Source organism: Simochromis diagramma, unplaced genomic scaffold (assembly GCF_900408965.1).
Source record: "Simochromis diagramma unplaced genomic scaffold, fSimDia1.1 OVJJ01000802.1, whole genome shotgun sequence".
NCBI lineage: Eukaryota > Metazoa > Chordata > Actinopteri > Cichliformes > Cichlidae > Simochromis > Simochromis diagramma.
In genome coordinates, this window is record NW_024387492.1 from 8,433,100 (window position 1) to 8,456,455 (window position 23,356).

Sequence of the window (23,356 nt, forward strand, 5' to 3'; positions counted from 1 at the left end):
CAAAGGAGGGTTATCATTGGCTTTAACTTTTTCTTTCATGAATCCAAAAGCTATTAGAACCACTGATTGATTTGTAGCATATGGTCATTTGGCTCAACAATTTATGGTTAATAAAGGAGCAGGTCTTGTACCCTTAAGACAAAGTAGTAGATATTCAGTTTATCCTAAAAGGCTAAATAGCTTAGCAAATAAAAAGATAGGGCCACAGCTTGGTTTAATCATGCAAAAAGAAGAAGGTGTTTGAGTACTTTTAGCTGTCACTAATAGGATTCATTCCTAACAGGCTGACTGCTCTAAAAATAGTGACTTTTCCCCCCTTTTTGCTCCAAATAGAAATGTTATCTGAGGACATTTGCTGCACATGAATCCCAACACAGTGACACAAACATATAAGCACGCTTATACACCACTTCAGTGCTTCACTACACAATACAGCACATGTAAATACAATGAACTACATATTAAACATTTCATGTAAAAGCAAATCCATCATCATTATTGTTTTATACCCTTAGGACTTAGGAAAATGAATATTTTGCTTATCTTAACATTTACACCTGGAGAGAGCTCGTAGGGTTAATGTGCAAGGTCAGGTCAGGTGACTTAAACAGGGATTTAGGGCGATTTAGGGCGTCTTCCAGTACTTTCACAGGTTGAAGGCAGAGGTTGTTGGGCAGCTTTTATATTAGCATGTGGAAGGTTTTTCCATTTGTGTTTTTAAGTTAAGATAGTATAGACATGCAAACTGGTTGGTTGGTTTGCCTTAGAAACACCATTCTAAATCTAGTAGTATTTAAGTTGCTAGCATTTGTGGTTGCTGTATGGATTGTTGGCTTTTCCACTCTATAAGCCAGAAGAATCAGTGAATCCAAAATGAATCCAGTTTCTTGACAGTGTGACCATGTGTGACCACTGATGTACCTTTTAAGTGAGAGTGTTTATCCCATCTTATAGGCAACCTTTGATTTAAACGTCTAAGCCTCACCCTTTAACTGGAGCCATGTATCGGTGCTTCACCTTCCTCTACGTATGCTTCATTAAGACTGTGACTTAATATAGCAGGAGTCCTGGTGCACAGCAGGTTGCACACTAATTAGGCCTGACATTTTAACTGCAGCCAGGAGGGGGGGAGTGCTAAGCCTGAGCATCACTGCACACGTGCAAGCTTGAAGGATGATGTGCTTCGGGGAGTCCTGCTGTGACTATGATCCACACTGCGTCCACATGCAGTGGAGGCTGCAAACCTAATTTGAGTCATTTTAAAGTCCATTTAATGTGGACTAAAAGTTCTTAGAAACCTCCATCAGGCTGGCAGAGCATGCCTGACAGAAGTTGATTAAGGAGAGGACTCTCCCTAGGAAAGCCCACGATTAAAATATTAGCCTCAGTTAGCTTCTGAGTCACTCCTTCCCCTCATGACTCAGTAGGGGATGTGGAGGGGAGGTCTTTCTCTTATTTTCTTCTGTGAGTCAGGATATAATGAAATGGTCACCTCCACCCCACTGTGAGCTGTCAAGCTTGTTAAGACTAAGAGCAGATGGTGTAAAGGGTCACCCCGTGGATGTGCGTGTAGTCTTCACAGGTGCTCATGTGACTAAGCACTTCTTGATTCTCCCCACATCATAAGGACAGGGAGGGACTGGTATGCCGTCTGTGAGCCCCTGATAAGGAGAGACTGCCGTGCATCCTGTGGCGGTTTCCTTGTCCTTGAAAAGATTGATCTGACCCAGAAGGATATTTAGACTAGAAAGGTGCATTTTTTTTAAATTAGCGTCACACGCTGTGGAGCACATACAACAAGGTGGAACATATGCTGAAATGTTTTGAGCCTTGTGACTGTTTTACATGCACCGCCACAGCAATCTGTCAGAGGAGACTGTGCCAGCCTGCCAGTCTGGGATGAAGTAGGCTAATTAGGGGGGCAGTTCCTGTAGTATTTCTATGACATGGCCCCAGAAAATAAATGGGAAATTTAAATGCTGCCATTTACAATGACACGACCCATGAGACAATTCTTTCTGCTGGCCATCATGTCTTAATTGCTTTGTAGGGAGGTACCAATGAATACATATCACGAGACAGCAATTAGAAGAGTAGGTGTGAAACAGGTGATGTTCAGCCGGTAAATCATTTGAAAACCTGCAAAACCTGGTGGATATCCTTACATATTTTAAACAGTATGTCAGAGAGATACAGTCACGGTAAAGGTAAACACCCTCTTTAAATGATAAGGTTTTACATATAAGGAACATTCAGCTGTTTGCTAATACGATGCTAAAAAGGAGACACATCAGCAATGATTTTACAGAAGCAATTGTTGGTGACCATCAAACTGGGAAGGATTATAAGGATATGTCCAAAAAAAAAAAAAAAAATTCAAGTCCAAACAGTGAGAAAGATTATTAACAGATTGAAAACAGAAAGAGAGCTGCCAGTCTTCCCAGGAGTGAACTTCCTGGCAAAAAAATGGACACGGTGTAATATGTCGTGTTTTGTATATTTTTTATTGCGTTGTTAATCCGTGATATTTAAAACCTTAGAATTGATGATGATGATGTACTTTCTTTTTGCCGAGACTGTATATTTAAATTGTGAGCATAGCAGACTACAATAAAGACTGAAACATGAAAAGATAAACAGGCAGGTTTTGTGCTCCTGAGAAAGACAAAAAGAGGCGCTCACGCTTGCTGATGATCAGTTAATCGAGTGATCATGAATGTTGCTACTTACCCTCCTAACCCCCATGGAAGCAGTATGAGTGGGCTTTGTTTTTCACACGCTGCTTCAGTATTTTTGTTACATACGTAATGACAGGATGTGTTGTTTCTCATCTGCCATGGACCCGATTATATAAAAGACCAAAAATTTGGTTTTGACAGCGATGGGTCTGAGATGGTTTTTCTTGTCTCCACTGTCACTGTGACAAATAATAAGAAAACCTGAGTAACAAGACCAGGCAATGTTGTTGAAAGCTATTCTGGGCATTAAGGAAGCAATAAGAGGAAAAGGAAGATGAAAAACAAAATAGAAAAATGCTTCAGAGCTCTGTCATGAGCCAATTCAGCTCATATATCTATCTATCGCTCTCTCTCTTCCTCTATATATATATATATGTGTGTGTGTGTGTGTGCAGTCCCTACCTCGAGTGAAAACAAGGGTTTGCTATGAAGGTAAAACAAGGTATCGTGCTTAGTCATTGAATTTTACTGAGCCAGGAGTTGCTTTCTAAGCGTTTAACTTAGGGTGTTTAACACCCTTTATGCAATGGTGAAGTCCAAGTCATGTGTCCAAAGCTTCAGCAGATTTCAGTCCAATCTCAGAGTGATTAGCAAGGCTTTTCAGTCTATCCTTAGCATCCCATGTATCTGATTAGCAGGTAGGCCCGCTTCCTCAGGGAGGACTTTTCATTGGTTTCTCTTTTCTTTCCTTGCAATAGCCATGGTGCTTCTCTGGGAGTTTACATCTCACATTCTATAGTTTTGGGAGTTGTTTTAATTGCCTGGACTATAACTGTGGATCATGTGAGTATACTGCCTCTGATTATGTGTATGCTTTTGACTGTAGTTACTACACATTTTTGATTGAGCTGCTGCACTTAAACTTGCTGGTAAATTAATATAATTTCCACAGCAGAAATGCAATGACCACAATGATGAAATGCAGTTTCAGTTGCGTGAGATCACATTAAGTATTTAAGATATGCTGGGTAATTTTTTTTTTCATGTTGTAACATTACGTATCAACCTCAGTGGACCCATCTGCATACACGAACTCTTCTATATATTGCAGTTTGGTGAAAAAGAAACAAATTTTGTAGGGTAGATAACTGGCATTTAATTTATTAAATTAAATATTACACTGAGGCATTTTTAAAAAATAAAATATTATGTGCATTATGTTTGGAAATTGTTTATTTCCATAAACCATCCAGTTTATACAAGCACATATAAACTATCAGTTCACACTGATAGAAGTGACACCTGTAATGTGTGACACGAAACAGTGGCAGCATTCAGTGTCACACATAACAGGACACTGAGGCACTTAATTAGTATAGAACACAGACGATATAATTAAGATTAAATACATTTATAAAAGAATCAAAATAAACATTTACACATAAACTAAGTGAAATGGACATTCATAATCCTGATTGTGGGCAACAAAAAAACCCTTTTCGACTCATGTTTTGGCTTCAATAATCAAAAACCTTTTGGGGGATATAAATGGATATTTAAACGTTAAACGACTTAAAAGTTAAACGACTAAAAATGGCAACATGACATGTGAGAATACAAAATAACTGGCTCTTCTTCTCTTTGGAAATGTTCAGCTTCAGGAAACACTTGCTGTTTGACTAAAAAAATTACTAATACAAGAACAAGGATAACAGCCAAGCCTGTTCTTTATAGGTGTCAGTCAAGCTTAGCCTATTTTACCATTTAAAAAAAAAAATCTGTGGCATTTTTATGTGCATTTCATAGTGGGCATGCATCCCTTTTCCATCCGGCAACAATGAATTGACTTTACGTCCAAGTATTGTCACAGTAAGGCTGCATTGTGCCTATTGCAGATATTTCTGCTTTTTTTAGGTAATCCTTGAATTTTAATTGCAGCAGAAGCTGTTCGAGAGTCTATTTTTGTCAGTGACAGGCGCAGTCGCTGAGGTAATGTCCACTTCGACTGTGAGCAGAGACTTAAGCTTGTTATTTAAAGTCACTTAAGGATTTATTTGTGGCTGTAGCCTCATTATCCCTGCCTTTATGCACTCTTTGATCTTCAAAGCAGCCTGTATATATGGCACATGCATGCTGCGTGTGTCACAATATATAATGTCACATTTTTTGTTTGGGCGTAATTGATTTGGGTGTAAATCTCTTAATGAATCCGATTTTAACTGGAATATGTTTGCCATGTTTGCCTGTGTTTTTCAGTCATAAATGTGGACATGTAGAAATACTGAAATGAAAGCCTTACTGGAACATTGGCTAAACATATTAAAGGATAAAATGACACAACAGCCATTTTTAATTTTTTTTTACAAATAAGACAAGATAAATGTAGAGCAGTATCAAACTTATTACACTAACACAGCGGTCCCCAACCTTTTTTGCGCCACGGACCGGTTTATGCCCGACAATATTTTCACGGACCGGCCTTTAAGGTGTCGCGGATAAACACAACAAAATAAAACTAGTACCAGTACCGAAAAAAAGAAGATTTATTCATAACACACGTGAAAAGACCCAGGAATACCGAGTTAACGATAAAAACGATAACAAAATAACGCTGAAAACCGATAAAAACCCTGAAAACCATACATTTCACATCTGAGCCTCAACTCTCGCGGCCCGGTACCAAACGACTCACGGCCCGGGGGTTGGGGACCGCTGTACTAACAGATTTTCATATTTCATCATCAGACAGTAGTCAGTGGATTTAAATTAGATTCAACAAATGTGGCCCTTTTTTCTCTCCACACCAGCTGTTTACCTGCTCAAATGTGATTGATCAAATGGAAATCAGAAAAGCTGGTTTGTAAGATGTTTCTAATGTAATCTCCTTTCAACGCATGCATTTTCATCTATTTTTTCCACATTGTTTCTAGTGAGCGGAGGTTATGCAGATGTGCGGTGCAACACCTCACCCTAGGCAGCTGCAGAAAAACATGGCAACCTTTCAGGACTGTTTGCCGAAGCTGACCTGGCCCCTTCTTCTGCTAACCTGAGCTCATCCTCCATTCTGAGCACAAACCCAATCATCAACGTCACCACAGTCCAAAATGTCTTCCCACAGACGCCACTTTCACTGTTTTGACGCTGTAGGAGGCGAAGGCACCCACAGGTCTTCTATTCCTTTTAAGCGCCACAGCACCCGCTTACCCAGAATCCCCCAGCATGGCATGGTGGCCCATCATGAACCCACAGCCGAATGCTATGTTTGCTCAGAGTGTAGACACGCCCATGCCTTGGAAGCAGTAGAAACTCAGTTGTCACCTTTCTATCACACTCACCCATCATGTCACCACCACCATCCACACCACTATGTTCTCAGTGGGCCGAGCAGGCCTGAAGAAACACCTCTGGGCCACGAACGCCACATTCATCATCACCGATACAGTAAGAAGCTGGTGTTGATGAAGAACAGCGACCCCTCATTCAGAAAGACCATCATCTTGCACCGCAGGGGTCTACGCAGTTTGGGGCTTTTCTTAGAGGAGGTTTCTGAGCTCATGCAGTACCACATCAGGAAGCTGTACACTGTGAGCGGGCACAAGGTGAGGTCATAAACAGCTGGAGCTAGAAGATCACATATTAAGTTTTGGTTTCCTGATTTTCTCTCAGAAACCTTCTGAATAACAGGAGTTAGATAAGATTTTAGACAGGAATGGTTTCCTACTACTTTCAGGAAGAAGTTTTGGTTAGGACCAAGGACCATATGTTAATTAGGCACAAATTTTTACACTGCATGTCATTTCCTGATGAAACCCTCTCGTTTATCCTGACTTGGAACCGGGACCATTGTGACCCCTGAGACTGTATTCGTGTCTTAAACCAAGACTCTTTTGCATATAATCTAATTCTTTGGTCCACAGCATACACAAAGCTTGTGAATCCTGCAAAGCCGTGCGTTGATTTTCCTATAATAAAACATTATACAAAACCATTAGATCTCAAAAGAAGCGAACACTTGCAGGAGATTTTTTTGCTCCTCCAACAAAGCATTTCAGTAAAAACAGGAATCTGCACACTAATACATTCAAATCTACAAGATTCTCTATTTTTACCTGGTGTTTAATTGCTCTATAAGCCTCTTTATTGTACAACAGGCACATTCATAATAAGTCAATAAATAAATAGCATCATTTCATCAACTTTGCAAATAGTTATAATCCCAGATAAGATACTATGAGGCTGTGAGGGAATGAAATGGGGATATTCCCTCACCCATGCATTCAGATTGTGGAGATTGCTCCAAAACCCATTAATCTTGATCATATCAGTGCTATTTTTGAGAGAGAAGAAACAGGTCAACGTTGAAACTCCCCTACTTTGATACCAGAGGTGTCTCAGAAATGTGTCTTCCACCATGGCAATTAATTATCTTCACCTGGGCTTCGTGTGACCACAGATGAAGCCATTCATCTGCCTTTAACAGCAGTGGCTTTAAAATTCAGAACTGCACTGTCATCACAACGAGCCGTACATGAGCCAGATAAAAATCAACAAAACACTCAATACTTCGGGGCTACATGCTTTCACAGCATTTTATGACTGACAGTAGAGAACATGAGTATTTAATATTAAAAACATAGAAAGAGCAATATTACAGATTCATATTATTCTAAGAGTGTTTTGGTCATTTAATTCTGTTACAGACATATTTAACATGCCTATAAGAGGATTTCATTAATTCATTTATTAATGCTTAACAAAATAAGTCCTTAAACCTTAAAAGATTGCATTCTCTGAAATCTGAAAAAAAAAAAAGGATCAAAAACAACAAACATATATTAACCAAGAAGGTTACTCCTGCTAGGCCTTTGTTTGAAAGGTTAGTACACACTGTGTACCCTGAGATTAATATGAATTTTTTCAGGTTAATCATCTCTGACACAGGAGACAAGTCTTCCTAATGCTGATAATTAGCTTGTATGATGTCCAGTTTTATTATCAAACTTTTGATAATAGCTGGAGGTACCCTAAAACAAACTAAATCTTTGTGTCTGAGCTTTATTAATATAGATGAATTACGCAGACATTTAGTCAAACTCTTTTGCACACTCAGCAAGCTGCCAGTACTGCTGAGCCACGCTGATGCTGCTCACAATGGCAGTTCATCATTGCAATGCACCGTCATTTCACAGAGATCATCCGGGATTAGGATAGATGCTTTGTCTTGACTCACTGCATGATTCACACCCTTCTTTGGCAGGGATTTAGAACTCTGCCGCTGTGCTCGAGAGGTGGCAGTGTCCTGACACAATGAAGATATTTATTATTATCATCATTACTCAATAAAAGAAAGACCCCACCTGACTAAAATCACCGTAACAAAATAACACTGAAATATTTTAAAATGTATTCATAATGTTAGGAAACAAAAACATGCAGTATTTTCCATTCTTAGTATGACATCCATTTTCACAAATATGTTGTTATGTAACCCCAATATGTACATCAGCTGCTGTCAAATCCAGGTCTCATCTGCTGATGGCTCAGCTCACGGCCCATCTGGGTATCCTTTCACCAGGTCTTGTACAGGGAGCACTATTTAAGTGATTTTAGCCTTCCTAGAGTTTCTGCAGGTGGTGCAAGGCGCTCTATAGCCCACCTTCATCTCACCTCATCACTGTTATACTGTTTCTAAATTAGATTTAATTTAAATTAAATTAGTTGATCATTGTCCTCTTCACCTTAAGCTTGCTGTACAGATGGGAAGGTGAGAAAGAGCCCAAAAACCAAAGGTATAACTTTTAACTGGTCCTGATTGAAATATGGGACTCTAATTAGTGTGCCAGATCAGATTGTTAAAGGGGGAAATGATGTTTCCCCTACAGTATATAGCGAGAAGCTATTAGATTGTTTTGGATCAAAACAATGGCAGCTAGAGATCAATCATAATCTGACAACACTGATAAGGGTAACTTAATTTCACTCTTCAATTGGCATTAAATTCTTACTTTTGCTGATTAATTGTGATTAACGATGGCATTCTTTTTAAATCATCTTCCCTGTGTTCCTTTAAAGATAACAGTAAACTGTAAACAAACGTATTCGTTATTTGGTTTCAGATCGACAGCGTTCAGAGTCTTCTGCAGTGCCCCGGCGTTCTTGTCTGTGTCGGCCGGGAGCCTTCTCACCCATCGATTGTGGAGAACTTTCGGAAAACATCCGACGATAAACTTCCAAAGCTGAGTGTGAGGTCACGCTCCGGTGGCTGCACTGACGGACATGAGAGTAGGAAAAACTCTTAAAGTGATAATTACATTCTTACAAGTAGTAACTACAAAGTAGAAGTACTGAAAGATATGCTATGGATGGTTCTCTAGCATCTAAATTAAATGACTTTTGTTAACGTACACCTTTAACAAAAGGCCTAATTTGAAATATTTGTCTTTTTTCTTTAACTGCTGCGTGAAAAATCAAGGACTCCCTTCAAAGAAAAGTGTCATCCATCCAAACCTGGAATCTGGAAACAAAGTTATCAGGCAGTCAGTGTCATCTGACAAGTCAGGCCCAGATGGAACTGATTCACCAGACAATGTCAACTCTTGCCCACCCACTGGTGATGGGGTGAGGGAAGATGATATAGAGAAATGTGTTCGTGTTAATAAAGATGGCAGTTTATCAATGGAGATGAAAGTGCGCTTTAGACTGCAAAATGATGAAACAGTGCACTGGTCCACGGAAGTAAGAAAGACCACAGGCAGGACCTGTGACTACCACCAAGGAAACAATAACCCACACTTTCCGAGCTATCTTGAATCTGAAAACATCTCTGCTGTTCAGCCAGACGACCATTTCATGAGTCAGCACTATCAGAGACATCAAGAAGAACCTCATTGTCCTCACTGCTGCAGTCACTGCCAGGATTATGAAATCTGGAAAAATGTACCAGGAACACATGGGGCGAGTCGCCGCATTCAAACATCTAGCTCAAGTGCATCTTCACATACAGTGGTCTCTAGAAAGACAGTAGTATCTAGATCAAGCGAAGAGCTTACTGAACAAGTGGTGGAGACAGAGACTTGTGTGAAGCAGACTATTGAGGCAGCTGAAACTGTAGAGTATTGCACCATCGGGAGTGAGGCTTGCTCACCAAAGTGCAACGTGCAATCTTCCACTTTGTATAACTGTCTAAATGAGAAATCAGAACAAACAAGATCCATTACTAGGCAAACTCAACCCCAGAGTCCTCAAGATACAACATCCAATGCTTCAGGACAATCTAGCAAGTCAAAAAAATCTAAACCCTCACACGCTTGTCATTGTGGAGTATCTGAAGAAAATACAAAAGGACAAATCTACACCCGAGCTGAAGAGGAAGGCAAAATACAAAGAGATTGTTCAAGTGCCATGTCTTTAAAATCGAATGTCTCTTGCAGATCAACTGTGTCTGGCAAAATACAGGACCCAGAGACAAAGGATGAAGAGGAGAACAGGTCTAAAAGTGCCATGTCAGTTCATTCAAATGCCTCGACAAAATCCAAATCAGATGTTTTGGATGTTGCAGTTGGAGGATCTCAAGCATGTGATGACAATGGAACACACAAAAGACCACTGAGCAGCATGTCTGTTAAATCCTCCAAATCCTCCAAATCTGTGAAGTCTGAGCATCAACAACATAAATCAGAGGAAGATGTTGAAGAAGAAAAACCAATAAGTCCCATCTCAGCAAAGTCAGAGATGTCTATTAAATCCAGAGGATCGAGGGCATCTTCTTTCCCAGGTGAAAAAGAAACAAAGGAGGAAACTCAGCCGAGGACACCTAGTGTCACATCAGCTGCTTCAGATTCTTCTGTAGAGTCACCTGAGGCATCTGCAGAAAAAAGCATTCAAAAGCCAGCTGAGAATGAAACTGAACTGAGAACACAAAGCACCATGTCTGGGAATTCAAACACTTCAGCAAAATCTACAGAGTCAAGCGCATCTGAAGATCCACATACAGGAAGTGCAGAGGAAAGATCTGAAAGAACAGTAAGTGTAATGTCAGCTAGGTCTGTCAAGTCAAATGAATCTGCAACATCTAGAAAGTTAAACGTTGAGACAGAAGAGACAAGGGAGGCAACTGATGCCATGTCAGCTAACTCTAATTCATCAGCAAGATCTAAAGGATCCAAGAGGCCCGATCGTCCTGATGCAACTGAATGTGTTGGTTCATCAGATGATATAAATACTGAAGAGCAAAGCGGAGAGAGACCACAAAGCATACTGTCAGTCAAATCAGCAAAGTCTGTAAAGTCCAGTGTTTCTGCAAAATCCAGCAGATCCAAACACGGAGAACAGGGAGAGGAGAGGGGACCAAGTTCTTTGTCAGTAAAATCAGTTCAGTCCAATGTGTCAGGAAAATCAAAAGGGTCAAACACTTCAGCCAAATCTAATATGTCCGCGCCTACCGATATTGAAGCTGAAGAGCAGGCTGCAGTTAATGATGAATATGAAGAAAGACCTCCAAGCAATACATCAACCACATCTGCTAAATCTTTAAAATCAAATGCTTCTGCAGTTACTCCTGAAAGCTGTGGTGATGCTTCTGAAGAAACTAATACTGAAGGTGAGACTGATGGAGAATCAGTGAGCTCATTGTCAATTACATCAGATATTTCTGCAACAACGTTTAAATCAAAAGACGAAGGCACTGAGATGCTTCAAGAAGCAAATGATGAAGAGGAAACTGAACAAAGACCACCAAGCTGCATATCAGCTAAATCACTTCAGTCACATGTTTCTGAAATATCTGCAGAGCGAGTACCAAGTGCTTTGTCAGCTAAATCAGCAAAGTCACGTGCTTCTAACACATCTAATAAACCAAAAACCTGTGAAGTTTGTGCTTGCCAAGCCAATGAAAGATATGGCGAAGAGGAAACTCAGGAAAGAGCACAGAGTGAAGTATCAAACAGATCTGGAAAGTCAACTAATTCTGCAAAATCTCCCAAGTCAAAAGATCATGAAGAGGAAAATATATCTGTTCATATGGAAAATGAAGAGAGAGCTCCAAGCAATCTGTCAGTCAGATCAGGAAAATCAGGAAAGTCAAATGCTTCTGCAACATCTAAAAGATCAAAGGTTTCTGAAATTTGCTTGGAAGACTTTGCTGACCATCCCGAGGAAAGAATCGTTGAAGGTGAGAGTGAAGTGAGAGCAGTGAGTGCTATGTCTTCCAAGTCAGCTAAGTCAGATATTTCTGCCAGATCAAACAGAACAAATCATTCTGTTAATGCTCCAGGTAGCGAAAACTCAGAGAACTCTAATGAAGAAAATGACAAAGAGCAAACAGAACAAAGAGCACAAAGTAGCCTATCAGCCAAATCAGGTCAGTCACATATTTCCGACAGATCTAAAAGGTCTGCAGATAGATCACCCAGTGCTTTGTCATCTAAATCAGCAAAGTCACATACTTCAAACAAATCTGTGAAATCAAATATTTCTGAAGTTCTGTGTAGTGATATTGATAAAATAGATGGTGAAGATCAAACTCAAGAGAGACCACAGAGTGCAATTTCATCCAGAACTGAAAAATCAACAGTTTCTGCAAAATCTAGTAGATCAACGATATTGGAAGATAATATAGTTAAAGAACACACAGAGAGAGCTCCAAGCAATCTGTCGGTCAGATCAGAAAGATCAGCAAAGTCGAATGTTTCTTCAGCATCAAAGAGATCAAATATTTCTGTAGCTGTCTTAGAAGACAATGTTGACCCTTCTGACGAAAGAATTATTGAAGGGGAGAGTGAAGATGGCACAATGAGATCAGCATCTGCGCAGTCAGATATTTCTGCCAGATCAAATAGGTCAAACCAGTCTGCTGATGCATCAGCTAAAGAAAAGTCAGAGAGTGCTGATGAAGAAAATAACAAAGAGCAAACGGAACAAAGAGCACAAAGCAACTTATCAGCCAAATCAGTTAAGTCACATGTTTCTGACAGATCTAAAAAGTCTGCAGATAGATCACACAGTGCTTTATCAGCTAAATCAGCAAGGTCACATACTTCAAACAAATCTGTGAAATCACATATTTCTGAAGTTCTGTGTAGTGATACTGATGAAATAGATGGCAAAGATCAAACTCAAGAGAGATCACAGAGCGCAATTTCATCCAGAACTGAAAAATCAACAGTTTCTGGAAAATCTAGTAGATCAACAAGAATGGAAGAAATTAAAGTTGATCATGAGGAACCCACAGAGCGAGCTCCAAGCAACCTGTCAGTTAGATCAAGAAAATCAAATGTCTCTGCAACATCTGGAACATCAGATATATCTGAAGCTCTTTTAGGAGACTGCATTGACAATACAGAGGAAGTTAAGGGTGAAACTGAAGAGAGGGCAATGAGCTCATTGTCTGTCCAGTCAAATATTTCTGCAAGATCAAATAAGTCAAAACGATCTGTTGATGCTCCAATTAAAGAGGACAGAAAGATCTATGATGAAAGTGAAGAAAGAGCACAAAGCAGCTTATCAGTCAAGTCAGTTAAGTCACGTGTTTCTCAGAGATCTAAAAATTCTGCAGAGAGATCACCCAGTGCTTTGTCAGTTAAATCCACTCAATCGCATGCTTCTGTAATATCGGTCAAATCAAATGCTTCTGAAGATCAGTCTGGCACAGTTGCGCATACTGGTGATGTAGGAGACTCCAAAGATGAAACTGAGGAAAGAGCACCGAGTGCAGTGTCAACCAAAACTGAAAAGTCAGCTATTTCTGAAAAATCCTCAGTGTCAAAAGTATTTCATTGTCCAGATGAAAATGATATTTGTGATCTGGAGGACCATGAAGATCGGTCTCCAAGCAATATGTCTGTCAGCTCAGCAAAATCAGCAAAGTCAAAGACTTCAGAAGTTTCAAAAAAATCAAAATCTTCTGCCATTCAATGTGATCGCATTGCAGAAAATGAAAATAAAGAGGAGCACACTGAAAGCAGATCAGTGAGTTCAATGTCACTCCATTCGGCTGATTCAAATTTTTCTGAAATATCAGGTATATCAAAATATTCAGCAGAGCCTCCAGCTGAAGACAGAGTCGCCACACCTAAATCCCATGTATCTACTATATCTCTAAAATCTAAAGCTTCAAAAGTTGCTTCAGAGCATAAATTACCAGCGCAAGGAAATGATGAGGATGAACCTCAAAACAGAGCAGAAAGTGCAATGTCAGCAAAGTCCTCTATTTCTGCCAAATCCAATAAGTCAAAATTACTGGCTGCCCCAGTAGAAGAAATATCTCATGATTCTGATCATACTGAAAGACCTGTAAGCAGTAAATCACAGAGATCAGCAAAATCCACCAAGTCAAATGTTTCTGTGAAATCTAAGAAATCAAAAGCTACTACTATCCCTTCTGAACACAGCACTGAGATTGCTGATGCAGAGTCTGAGGGAAGAGCGAGCTCATTGTCAACACATACGATAAGGTCAAATATTTCTTCAAAATCCAAAAAGTCAAAATGTTCTCATGTACCAAATTGTGAGAACTCCGATGAAGATAATGACAAATCACAAACTGAAGAAAGATCTCCAAGTGTAATGTCAGTCAAATCAAATATTTCCCATGTTACAGAAAGATCCAATGCCTCTGATATTACTGAAGACGTTGATGAAGTCACTGATGTGTCTGCTGAAGAGCATGTGGCAGAAGATGTAGTGAGAGCAGCTAGTGCCATTTCAGCTGGATCTGCAAAGTCGCATGTCTCAACACGATCTACGAAATCAAAAGGCACATTTCCAGGTGAAGGAAGTGCTGACGAAGAAAGCGCAAAGACAACAACAAGTTGTACATCAGCTAACAAAGAAAATGTAGAGCGAGCACAAAGTTCTATGTCAGCAAAGTCAAGTGGTTCAAGGAGATCTGCAAAAGGATCTCGAGCTTTTGCTGGTGAGGAACATGCTGAAGAAGAAACTGAGGAGAGGTCACCAAGCAGCGTGTCGGCCAAATTAAACAAATCAAATGTATCTGTGTCATCAAGGAGCTCGACAACATGTGAAATATCTTCAGAATACAACAATGCCAATGATTTGGAGACTGTACAGAGATCTCTAAGCTCCTTGTCAGCAAAATCAGCCCGGTCCACCAAATCACTGCAATCCAACATTTCTTCAAAAACTGCTAAGTCAAAACCCTCTGTAGGCAAAGAAAATCATGAAGCGAATGTGGAGAAAGAAACAACTGGTCCCTCCATTATATCTACTGAAAATTGTTTAAATGACACTGATGAAAATACAGCAGAAGACTCAGAGAACAGAGCAATGACCTCAATGTCTACCAAGTCAAATGCAACATCAGTATCTGCAAAAACAAGAACTTCTCAAAAATCAGGGAAATCAAAAGTGCTGGAGCAGGTAGCTGATAAGGCAGATCCAGCACAGAGGAGTCCAAGTGTTTTATCAGTGAAGTCAAACACCTCAGGAAGAACAAAAAAATCAAATATATCTGGAACAACCGCCACTGAAACAGGTTGGACATGAAGAAGAAGCTGATGACAGTGCCATGTCAACCAAATCAGTTAGTTCATCAAAGTCAAATAAATTACAAAGTCCAGAAATCACTACTACAAACAGTTCTGGCCATCCTAATGAAGAGAATACTGAAGAGATATCTGAGAAAGCACAGAGTGCTGTGTCAGCAAAATCAAAAAGGTCAGTAAAATCAACAAAATCTGACATTTTAAGCAAATCAGATGTCCCCATCGTGACCGTTGGGGAAAATGAAACCAGAGCACCTACAGCCATGTCAACGAAGTCCAAGGCTTCATCATCTTCAAAAAAGTCCAAAACATCTGAGATCAGTGGAAAGAAAAGTGCCACAACTACAGATGTCTCTTCTGAGCGGACCAGTGTTTCTCCACTAAATTTAGAAGTAATGAAGCCAAAGGAAAAGAGCCGATCTACTGCCAAATCAAACTCTGGAAGACATTCAGCAATGTCAGAAACAAGTCAGAGAGCAAAGCAGCAGAAAGAAAATGAACAACATGTCATATCTCACACAGAGTCAAATGAAAGTAACTTGTCACAAACTCTGTCTAGTTCAGATATCATCAAAGAGATGTGTGAGTCTCCAGCACACAGTCAATCAAAACGTAATGTTCCTCACAGGATAAATGGTGACCTGGATACTAAGGAAAGTGGTGGAAGTGTCACTGACAAGAAAACTGACAGAAGCAGCAAATATCTGCATAAGAGCACCGAAGTTGATGATTTTGACCTGGTCCCATCCAGCCTACCCAACGCATCCCCTACTGAGGTTGTGAACGAATGGCTGAAATCACTGCCAGCAGAGGGTGAATTAGAGGACGTAGAGGAATTTAATGAAAACTGTGATGGGCCAAAAACTGTCCCCACAACAGAAGAAATTAACAAAGCGGATACTGTTAACAACCCAACTGAGAATTCAAAAGGCCCAGTAGAAGGAGAGGCAAAGAAATGTGTTCCTAATAATGACTGCGAAACAAGCAAAGAAACACCAAAGGAAGATAACGCCTCTACTGATGCAGACAATGCCTCAAAAGTATTTAACTCTTCCATACAAGTGATGAAAGTCCTTTTAAATCCGAAGCTAGACAGATGCAACAGTTTACCAGAAATTTCTCCAGCTTATGGACGTAAGCTGAGCTCCTCAGCTAGAGGTTTTTTGGATTGCCTTGTGAAGCTGCAGCTAATAGACCATGATCCAAAAAATGCCAATGAAAAAAATGAAAGGTATCAAGAACTCATGGGTATTCTTCAGTCCCTTTGGCTTTGTGATCCTCCTGAAAATGAACATGCATTACGGAAAGATGATCACCATTTTGCAGATGATGATTTCAATCATACGTCATCGTCTGGCGTGGATGTCAACAGTGGCTCCACAGGCTCCGGGAACAGCAGTGATGGTGTAAAGAGTGGCAATGACGTGAATGGTGATGTTTCTGAGCCTCACGCCACTGTGGATATGTTTAAGAAGGTACAACAAGTGTGTGAAGTTGAAACAGATACAGATGTTCAGAGCACATCAGTAAGAAAGGCAGAAGGAATGTGTGAAGATGAGCAAAAGGAAGATTATCCAGCAAGCAGTGATAGTCCAAGAGAACAATCCGAAACACCACATTCCTCAAACGAGAGTTCAAGAAATTTCTACGAGGGCCAAAAACTTCCAGAAGCTGAAACCGATTCTTCGGAGAACAGCAACTCTGAGAGCCTTCTCCTCATAGACAGAGAAGAGCTAGCTAAAATGATTTCAAAAGATGATCCTGCTTGGGTCTTAACCTTATTAAATAAAATTGAAAAACAGTTCATGACTCATTATATCAAAGCGATGAATGAGTTCAAAGCTCGATGGAACCTGGGAGATAGTGAGCAGCTTGACAGTATGATTAATGAACTTAGAGCTGAGGTTCACAAAAGAATCCAAGCAAGTATTGACAGGGAACTGTGGAAAATTCAAGGCCAAAAAGGCCAACCAAGACCTCCAAGAGAGACAAAATCCCGTGTTTCAACGACACAAGCAGAAGAGAGAAGACGGAAACTGAAGGTCAACCTCAAACCATCGACTGATTCACATGCAGAAAAAAGTGACGATTCAGCAACAGGAACGTCTTATAGTGACCAGCGCAGTGAAAACGGCGATGAATGCTGTCAATGCGAATCGTGCATTAAGAAAAAAATGACGTGTAGGACACCTCTTCAGGGAGATTCGATGACAACTGTACCTGCTGCCACGGCAATCAAGTGTGCATCTCACCCTGGAAATATTCATGAAACTCAAGTGGCAGAAACCCTTGTGGAAAAAGTTATTGTTAAAGCTTTAAGGGAAGTGCGAGAAGTACATCCAGGCCCTGAAGATATCTCTGAATTTGCAGCAGATGAAAAGGAAGCAGATGATATGAGTCAAGATGCAGTTCGTGATGAGGTTTCTGAAAAGAATGACGCAAAAGAACATGTTGCCAAAGAAATGCCTGAAAAAACTGTTGCTGAAGAAAATAAGGAGGAGAATGATGCCAATGACATAGATGATGAACTGCGAAAACAAAAAGATGATAAAACAAGCGAAGATAAGACTCAGAAAGACATGTCAGTGGAAGAGTCGTTTTTGGCATCAACAGCTAAACAGGAATATGACAAAGGAGGAGCAAAGAATAAATGGTTGATAGCAAAGAACATAATACTGCCATCAATGCAGCTGATCATGCAGAAGATGAGGGCTAATGAAAAGGATGCCACAGCTGATGAATTGTTACATGAACCAAAAGAATCAGGAAAAACTGTGCAAATTGTATCCACAAATGGAGAAGAATTTGCTGAAGCTATCAGGTCAAATGATGAACTCCCAAAACAAGAAGATGCTGTATATTATAATAAGAGTGCTCTAATAAGACATATTGTGGTTACGAGTGAAGATGACCCTAAGGAAGACACAGTAGAGACTTCAACAGAAGAGACTACTCTGACATCTGATGCTAAACATGAACCTGAGGAAGAAGCAGCAAAGAAGGAATGGTTAACGGTAAAGAATACATTGCTGCCATCAATGCAGATGATCATGCAAATGAGAATTCGGAAAGACCAGCTGATGAAAGCAGATGGAAGTGATGCAACAGCTGATGAACAGCTAAATGGACCAACAGAAGAAGATGAAAGTGAAGACACTGAAGCCTCAAGTGAAGATAAGTCTAAGGAAGATGTTGCTGAAGGTACCATGGTTCAAGATGAAGACACACACGTTGCAGGAGCAACAGCTGAACAAAATCCGATGCCAGAAGAAAGTAAATCAGGGAGGTTTAAGGTAAAGAAGAGAGTGCATATGATGCAGGAGGAAGCAGTGAATGAAGACTTAGCTATTGTTGATGAATTTTTAAAAGAAGAAGAAGAAGCATGGTGTAAAGGTAAACTTACTGCAGAAAATGAGACTGCCAGTTTGAGTGAAGATGAGTCAGATGAGGAGTCTGCTGAAGATACTACTACTGAAGATGAAAATACAGCAGTAGAAGCCACCACAGAAGGAAAAGATGAAGTCTGGGAAGAAAAAATACTCCCTGAAGAAGAGAAAATGTCTACCGTTAGTGAAGACGAGTCTGCAGATGAAAGCACTGACACAGCTACAGGTGACGAATCTACAGAAGAACCAGGTGACCTGGCAACAACTGAGGATGAGACAGCTGCAGAAAAAGAGACTGGTCTCGCAGGAAAAGCTGAATCAAAGCATGAAAATGCTGAAGATGAGATTGAAAACAAAGATACTGCTATGGTATCCTCAACTGATCATGAATCAGAGAGTGAGGAAGCTGTGGAATCACTGAAGGTTGATGATGGAGAAGAGACTGATGCTACCAGTGAAGATGACTCTGACGAAGATTTAAATGCCACCACAAATGAAGAAGAAGAGGAAAATGATGTCACAAGTAACGATCTGTCAAATGAACCATCTGAAATAGCAACAACTGAAGATGAGTTTCTTGTAGAAAGAGAGACCGCTGCTACAAGTGAGCATGAACTCACGGAAGGCACTTACGAAGCATCCACAGCTGAAGATGAAAATGTAGCTGTCGAGAGCAGCATGGTGGCCACAAGTGAGCGTGAATCTGAGGAAGATGAGGTTGTGGAAAAAGGAAAAGTCACTGATGAAGAGAAGATCCCTGCTATCAGTGCAGAGGAGTCTGAGGGTGAAAACAATCACGCGAACAAATTGTCAGAAGAACCAGATCGAGCAGCATCAGCTGAAGACAAGACGGCTGTAAGTGAAGAGATTTCTTCAGCAGGAAAAGGTGACTCAAAGGATGAAACTGCAGTGGAAGAAACTGACAATGAGGAAGCTGTTAAAGCAGAAGATGCTGACAATAGAGAAGAGATTGGTGCTGTCACTGAAAATGATTCAGGAGAGGACCTAGATGCCACCACAAATGAAGATGAGACAACAGAGGAGGATGACACCTCAGAACCAGCTGAAGAAACAACCGAAGATGAGCGGGTGATCGAAACAGAGATTGCTGTTTCAACCGAGAATGAACCTAACAGAGGCGCTGCTGCTGATGAAAACGTGGAAGGAACCACAAGTGACAATGAAACTGAAGATTATGGTGCAGCAGAAGAGGCTGACAATGCTGCAACAACTGAACATGACTCAGACACAGCAGTGGCTGTGGACACCGCCAGTGCAAGTGAATCTGAGTCAGAAGATGAGGTTTCTGAAGCAAAAGAGAGTGCTGTCACAAGTGAAGATGAGCTGAAGAAAGCTGCTGTTGAGGTCACTCGGGAAGAGGCAGCAGAAGATGTGACAGATGCCGAGCACGAATTTAACAAAGACACCAGTTCAGATGAGTCAGACATGAAGGGAACGGATGAAAAACTAAGTGAGGGTGAGATTGCTGAGCAAAAGGAAATTGCTGCCACAAGCGAAGATGAAATGGCAGAGGAAGCAGATGAAACCAGTGATGAGTCAGACAAGACAGAGTCGTCTGAAAAAATTGGAGAAAGCAGTGCTAATGAAGAATGTAAAGAAGAAGAAAATGATGAAGATAACAGTAAGAAGCTAGTAGAAGGTGAAACAACTGGAGATGAATCGGAAGAACCTGGAAAGGAAACGGTGGAATCTGGTGAAAATGAATTGACTTGTGAAGATTGCACAGAGGCTTTAACAACAGAGGGCGAGACTGAAAAGCATGAAACCACAGAGGAAGACTCAGGACAGCCTGAAGCAGGAGAGAATGAGACTGATGAAAGTGACAGCAAGGAAGAATCTGGAGCAGAAGGTACATCTGCAGGAGAGGAGGCTGAAACTCAAACAGGAAAGGTGGAATCTACAGATGATACGGAAGATGAATCCGAGCAAGATGAAGGACAGAATGCTGTCAGTGAATCAGAGAATAATTCCAACAAACCAGAGAGTGGATGCCCAGAAAGTGATGTCACTTGTCAAGAAGATACTAATGAAGTAGTGGAGCTTAAACCAGAAGAGGATGAGGAGATGGAGGAAAAATCAGAAACCAAAGAAGAAATCAGAGAAAACAACCCAGAGGATGATGTTACACAATGTGAATGTATTAACATCCCAGATGGAAGTCATGATAATAATAAAGAGGATTCCAATGCTTCTGAAAAGGAGGATGAGGAAACCGAGACACCCAATGAAGACTGGAGTGAAAAACAGGGAGATTCAGCTGATGGAGAAGACGAAGCAGAGGAAGACTCAGATGAACCAGAGGAAGAAAGTGGTGACATACAGCTTCCTTTGGTTACCAGCAAGATAGACAATCAAGATGTAGCTAACATAGTACCTAAGGAAGCACTAAAGCCACTTGATACTTTGACCAAAAAGACCGCAGAATCTGAGGACGGCACTTACGCTGACATTGAAGATTCAGAGCCTGAAATAAACAGCCAAGATGACATTAAAAGCCTTGAGACAAAGAGTGTGAAAAAGAAGTTGTTTTGAATTGACCGTGACTCTGCCAAAGCTGAAGGTGACTGATAGAGAGTGAGACATGGGAGAAAAAAACGAGGGGTATTCTTAATATTTTAGGTTAGGTCTCCTAAATGAAAAAAAGCAAAAGGATTGATGTAGATTATCCTAAATCTTAAGTAGCACTATTAGGCTCTACTTAACAAGTACTAAACATGACAAGCACACAAGATGAGATACTACAGCAAATTCTAGTATCTGCAGAACACAAACTGCTCATGCAACAATATGAAAAACTTGAATGTATATAATGCATATCTAAACTAAATCATAGAGTATTTTATTACATATCACCTGCAATTCTGAGCCTTAGACAGAACACGGTACTGTTTATGAGCTATGCTTTCCAAAACTTGACAGTATGGTCCCGTTCCTGTGAACAACTTACAAATGTCACACATGCACACACATACTGCAATTTTTGTCAGAATTGCTGCAGTTCTTTTACATGTTATGCTGCTTAACATTTTCGGCAGGACTGTGGGTGTTTTGAATGTATCCTATTTAACCAAATAGGTTTTGATTCTACTATAAGCATGCAAAAAAAAAAATGTAATTTTCCATAACCCCAAAACTGTTTGGGTGCTGTGTATAAAAAGTTCTTTAAAAATCAATTGAGATCTTTATTTATTTATCAGATTTTTGAAATATATAATTCTCAGGTTCAATATATTTTGTCTTTGAACCTTTTCTAATCAATTATATATGGATTCTGGCTTCTACCTGTCTTATACAGCACCCACACTCTTTTGGAAAAAAAGCTTGTAAAATAAGTTTTCTCAGCAACCTGGAAAAAACTAATTATATTTATTTATGTGTTTGGTGTACTGCTGTGTATGTAATATACTCTTGTACTCTAGTGTTGCATATACAAAGCAAAACTTGAAGATGATCGCCATCAGTGTAAGCAGATGGTAATGAAAGCCAGAGCTGGGTTTTATGTATCACAACATCCTGCCCTTATGTATTTTAGATGATTCAGCTGTAATTACATGAAGAATCTATGTGATTTTCTGTGGTACAGGGAATTACCTTTGCTCAGTGTACTGCACATATTGATATTAAACATACTTGAAAGTAATTTTATTGTTCTTTTATAAGCTGAGATTTCACACAACAAACTAAGGCTTCCAAATAAAATGTTTAACTTAAAAAAAAATCTCCACTACATAATAAGCACACTACCTATAATAGATCGCAACTACTTTCAGTTACTCCCTTACCACAAGGGGTCACCACAGTGTGTGGGGCTGCATGTTTAATTTGTCAGAGTTTTATGGTGGATGTCGCTCCTGACACATTCCAAAGGGGATTTGTGTCTGGCTGGAATGGAACCAGGAAATTTTCACTTGCCAAGTGATTGTGTTAACCACTACACTATGGAACTACCTATGATAGATTTATATTTTTTATTTTTTTTATATATATATACATTGTTTGCTATGACTATTTTTTATAAAGCATGGTACAGTTTGAAATACTTTATACTAATAATTCATCACAATTCACTGTGATTCAATTAAATAAAATTTTATTCACACAGCACAAAATCACAAAAACAGCCATCGCAAGGCACTTTATATTGTAAAGTTAAGACTATTTCTAATGCAGAACCCCAACAATCCAATAACTCCCTATCAGCAAACATTTGGTGACAGCGGGAAGGAAAAACGCCCTTTTAACAGGAAGAAACCTCTAGCAGGACCAGGCTCAGGGAGGGGCAGCCATCTGCTGCGATTAGTTGAGGGGAAAAACAGGACAGAAGACATGCTGTAAAGCAGAGCCAGAGATTAATAATAACTAATGATTAAATGCAAAGTAGTGAGAGTGAAAAAGGTGAGTGAACAAGAAACACTCTGTGCATCATGGGAAGCCCCAGCAGTCTAGGCCTACTGCTGAGTAACTAAGGGTTACATGGTCACTTGATCCAGCCCTATATAGTACATTTGCATCATGACTGAAATCAGCCCACTGAAGGAACAATGGGCTAGGAGGTCAGTTCCTTAATCATAATTATGCAAATTATCATGACCATTCATCAACAACCACTAATCAAAGCCCACTGATCAATGACCATGAGTACCATTCACAGAGAGTTGGGGAATGGCTCTGTGTTAAGATTGGGGAAACTTGCAGTCAGCTGAGATTGAAGAATTCACTTGGATGAGTGACGAAACGTTTCTCCCACTGAAAACGCTACATCCAGATGAAC

The 23,356-nt window shown here is 40.1% G+C and overlaps 2 protein-coding genes across 2 annotated transcripts; both read left to right on the top strand.

Moving 5' to 3' along the window:
- Nucleotides 1–8,124: 8,124 nt before the first annotated feature.
- LOC120725311 (microtubule-associated protein futsch-like) lies at nt 8,125–15,204 on the top strand. The gene is made up of 2 exons (XM_040018122.1): nt 8,125–8,960; nt 9,151–15,204. The coding sequence occupies exon 2, from the start codon at nt 9,354–9,356 to the stop codon at nt 15,177–15,179; it is 5,826 nt and encodes a 1,941-aa protein (XP_039874056.1). The 5' UTR covers nt 8,125–8,960; nt 9,151–9,353; the 3' UTR covers nt 15,180–15,204.
- On the top strand, nt 15,182–23,281 carry LOC120725310 (dentin sialophosphoprotein). Its single transcript, XM_040018121.1, has one exon. It carries the CDS (start codon nt 15,202–15,204, stop codon nt 21,115–21,117), a length of 5,916 nt encoding a protein of 1,971 aa, XP_039874055.1. The 5' UTR covers nt 15,182–15,201; the 3' UTR covers nt 21,118–23,281.
- Nucleotides 23,282–23,356: the final 75 nt, after the last annotated feature.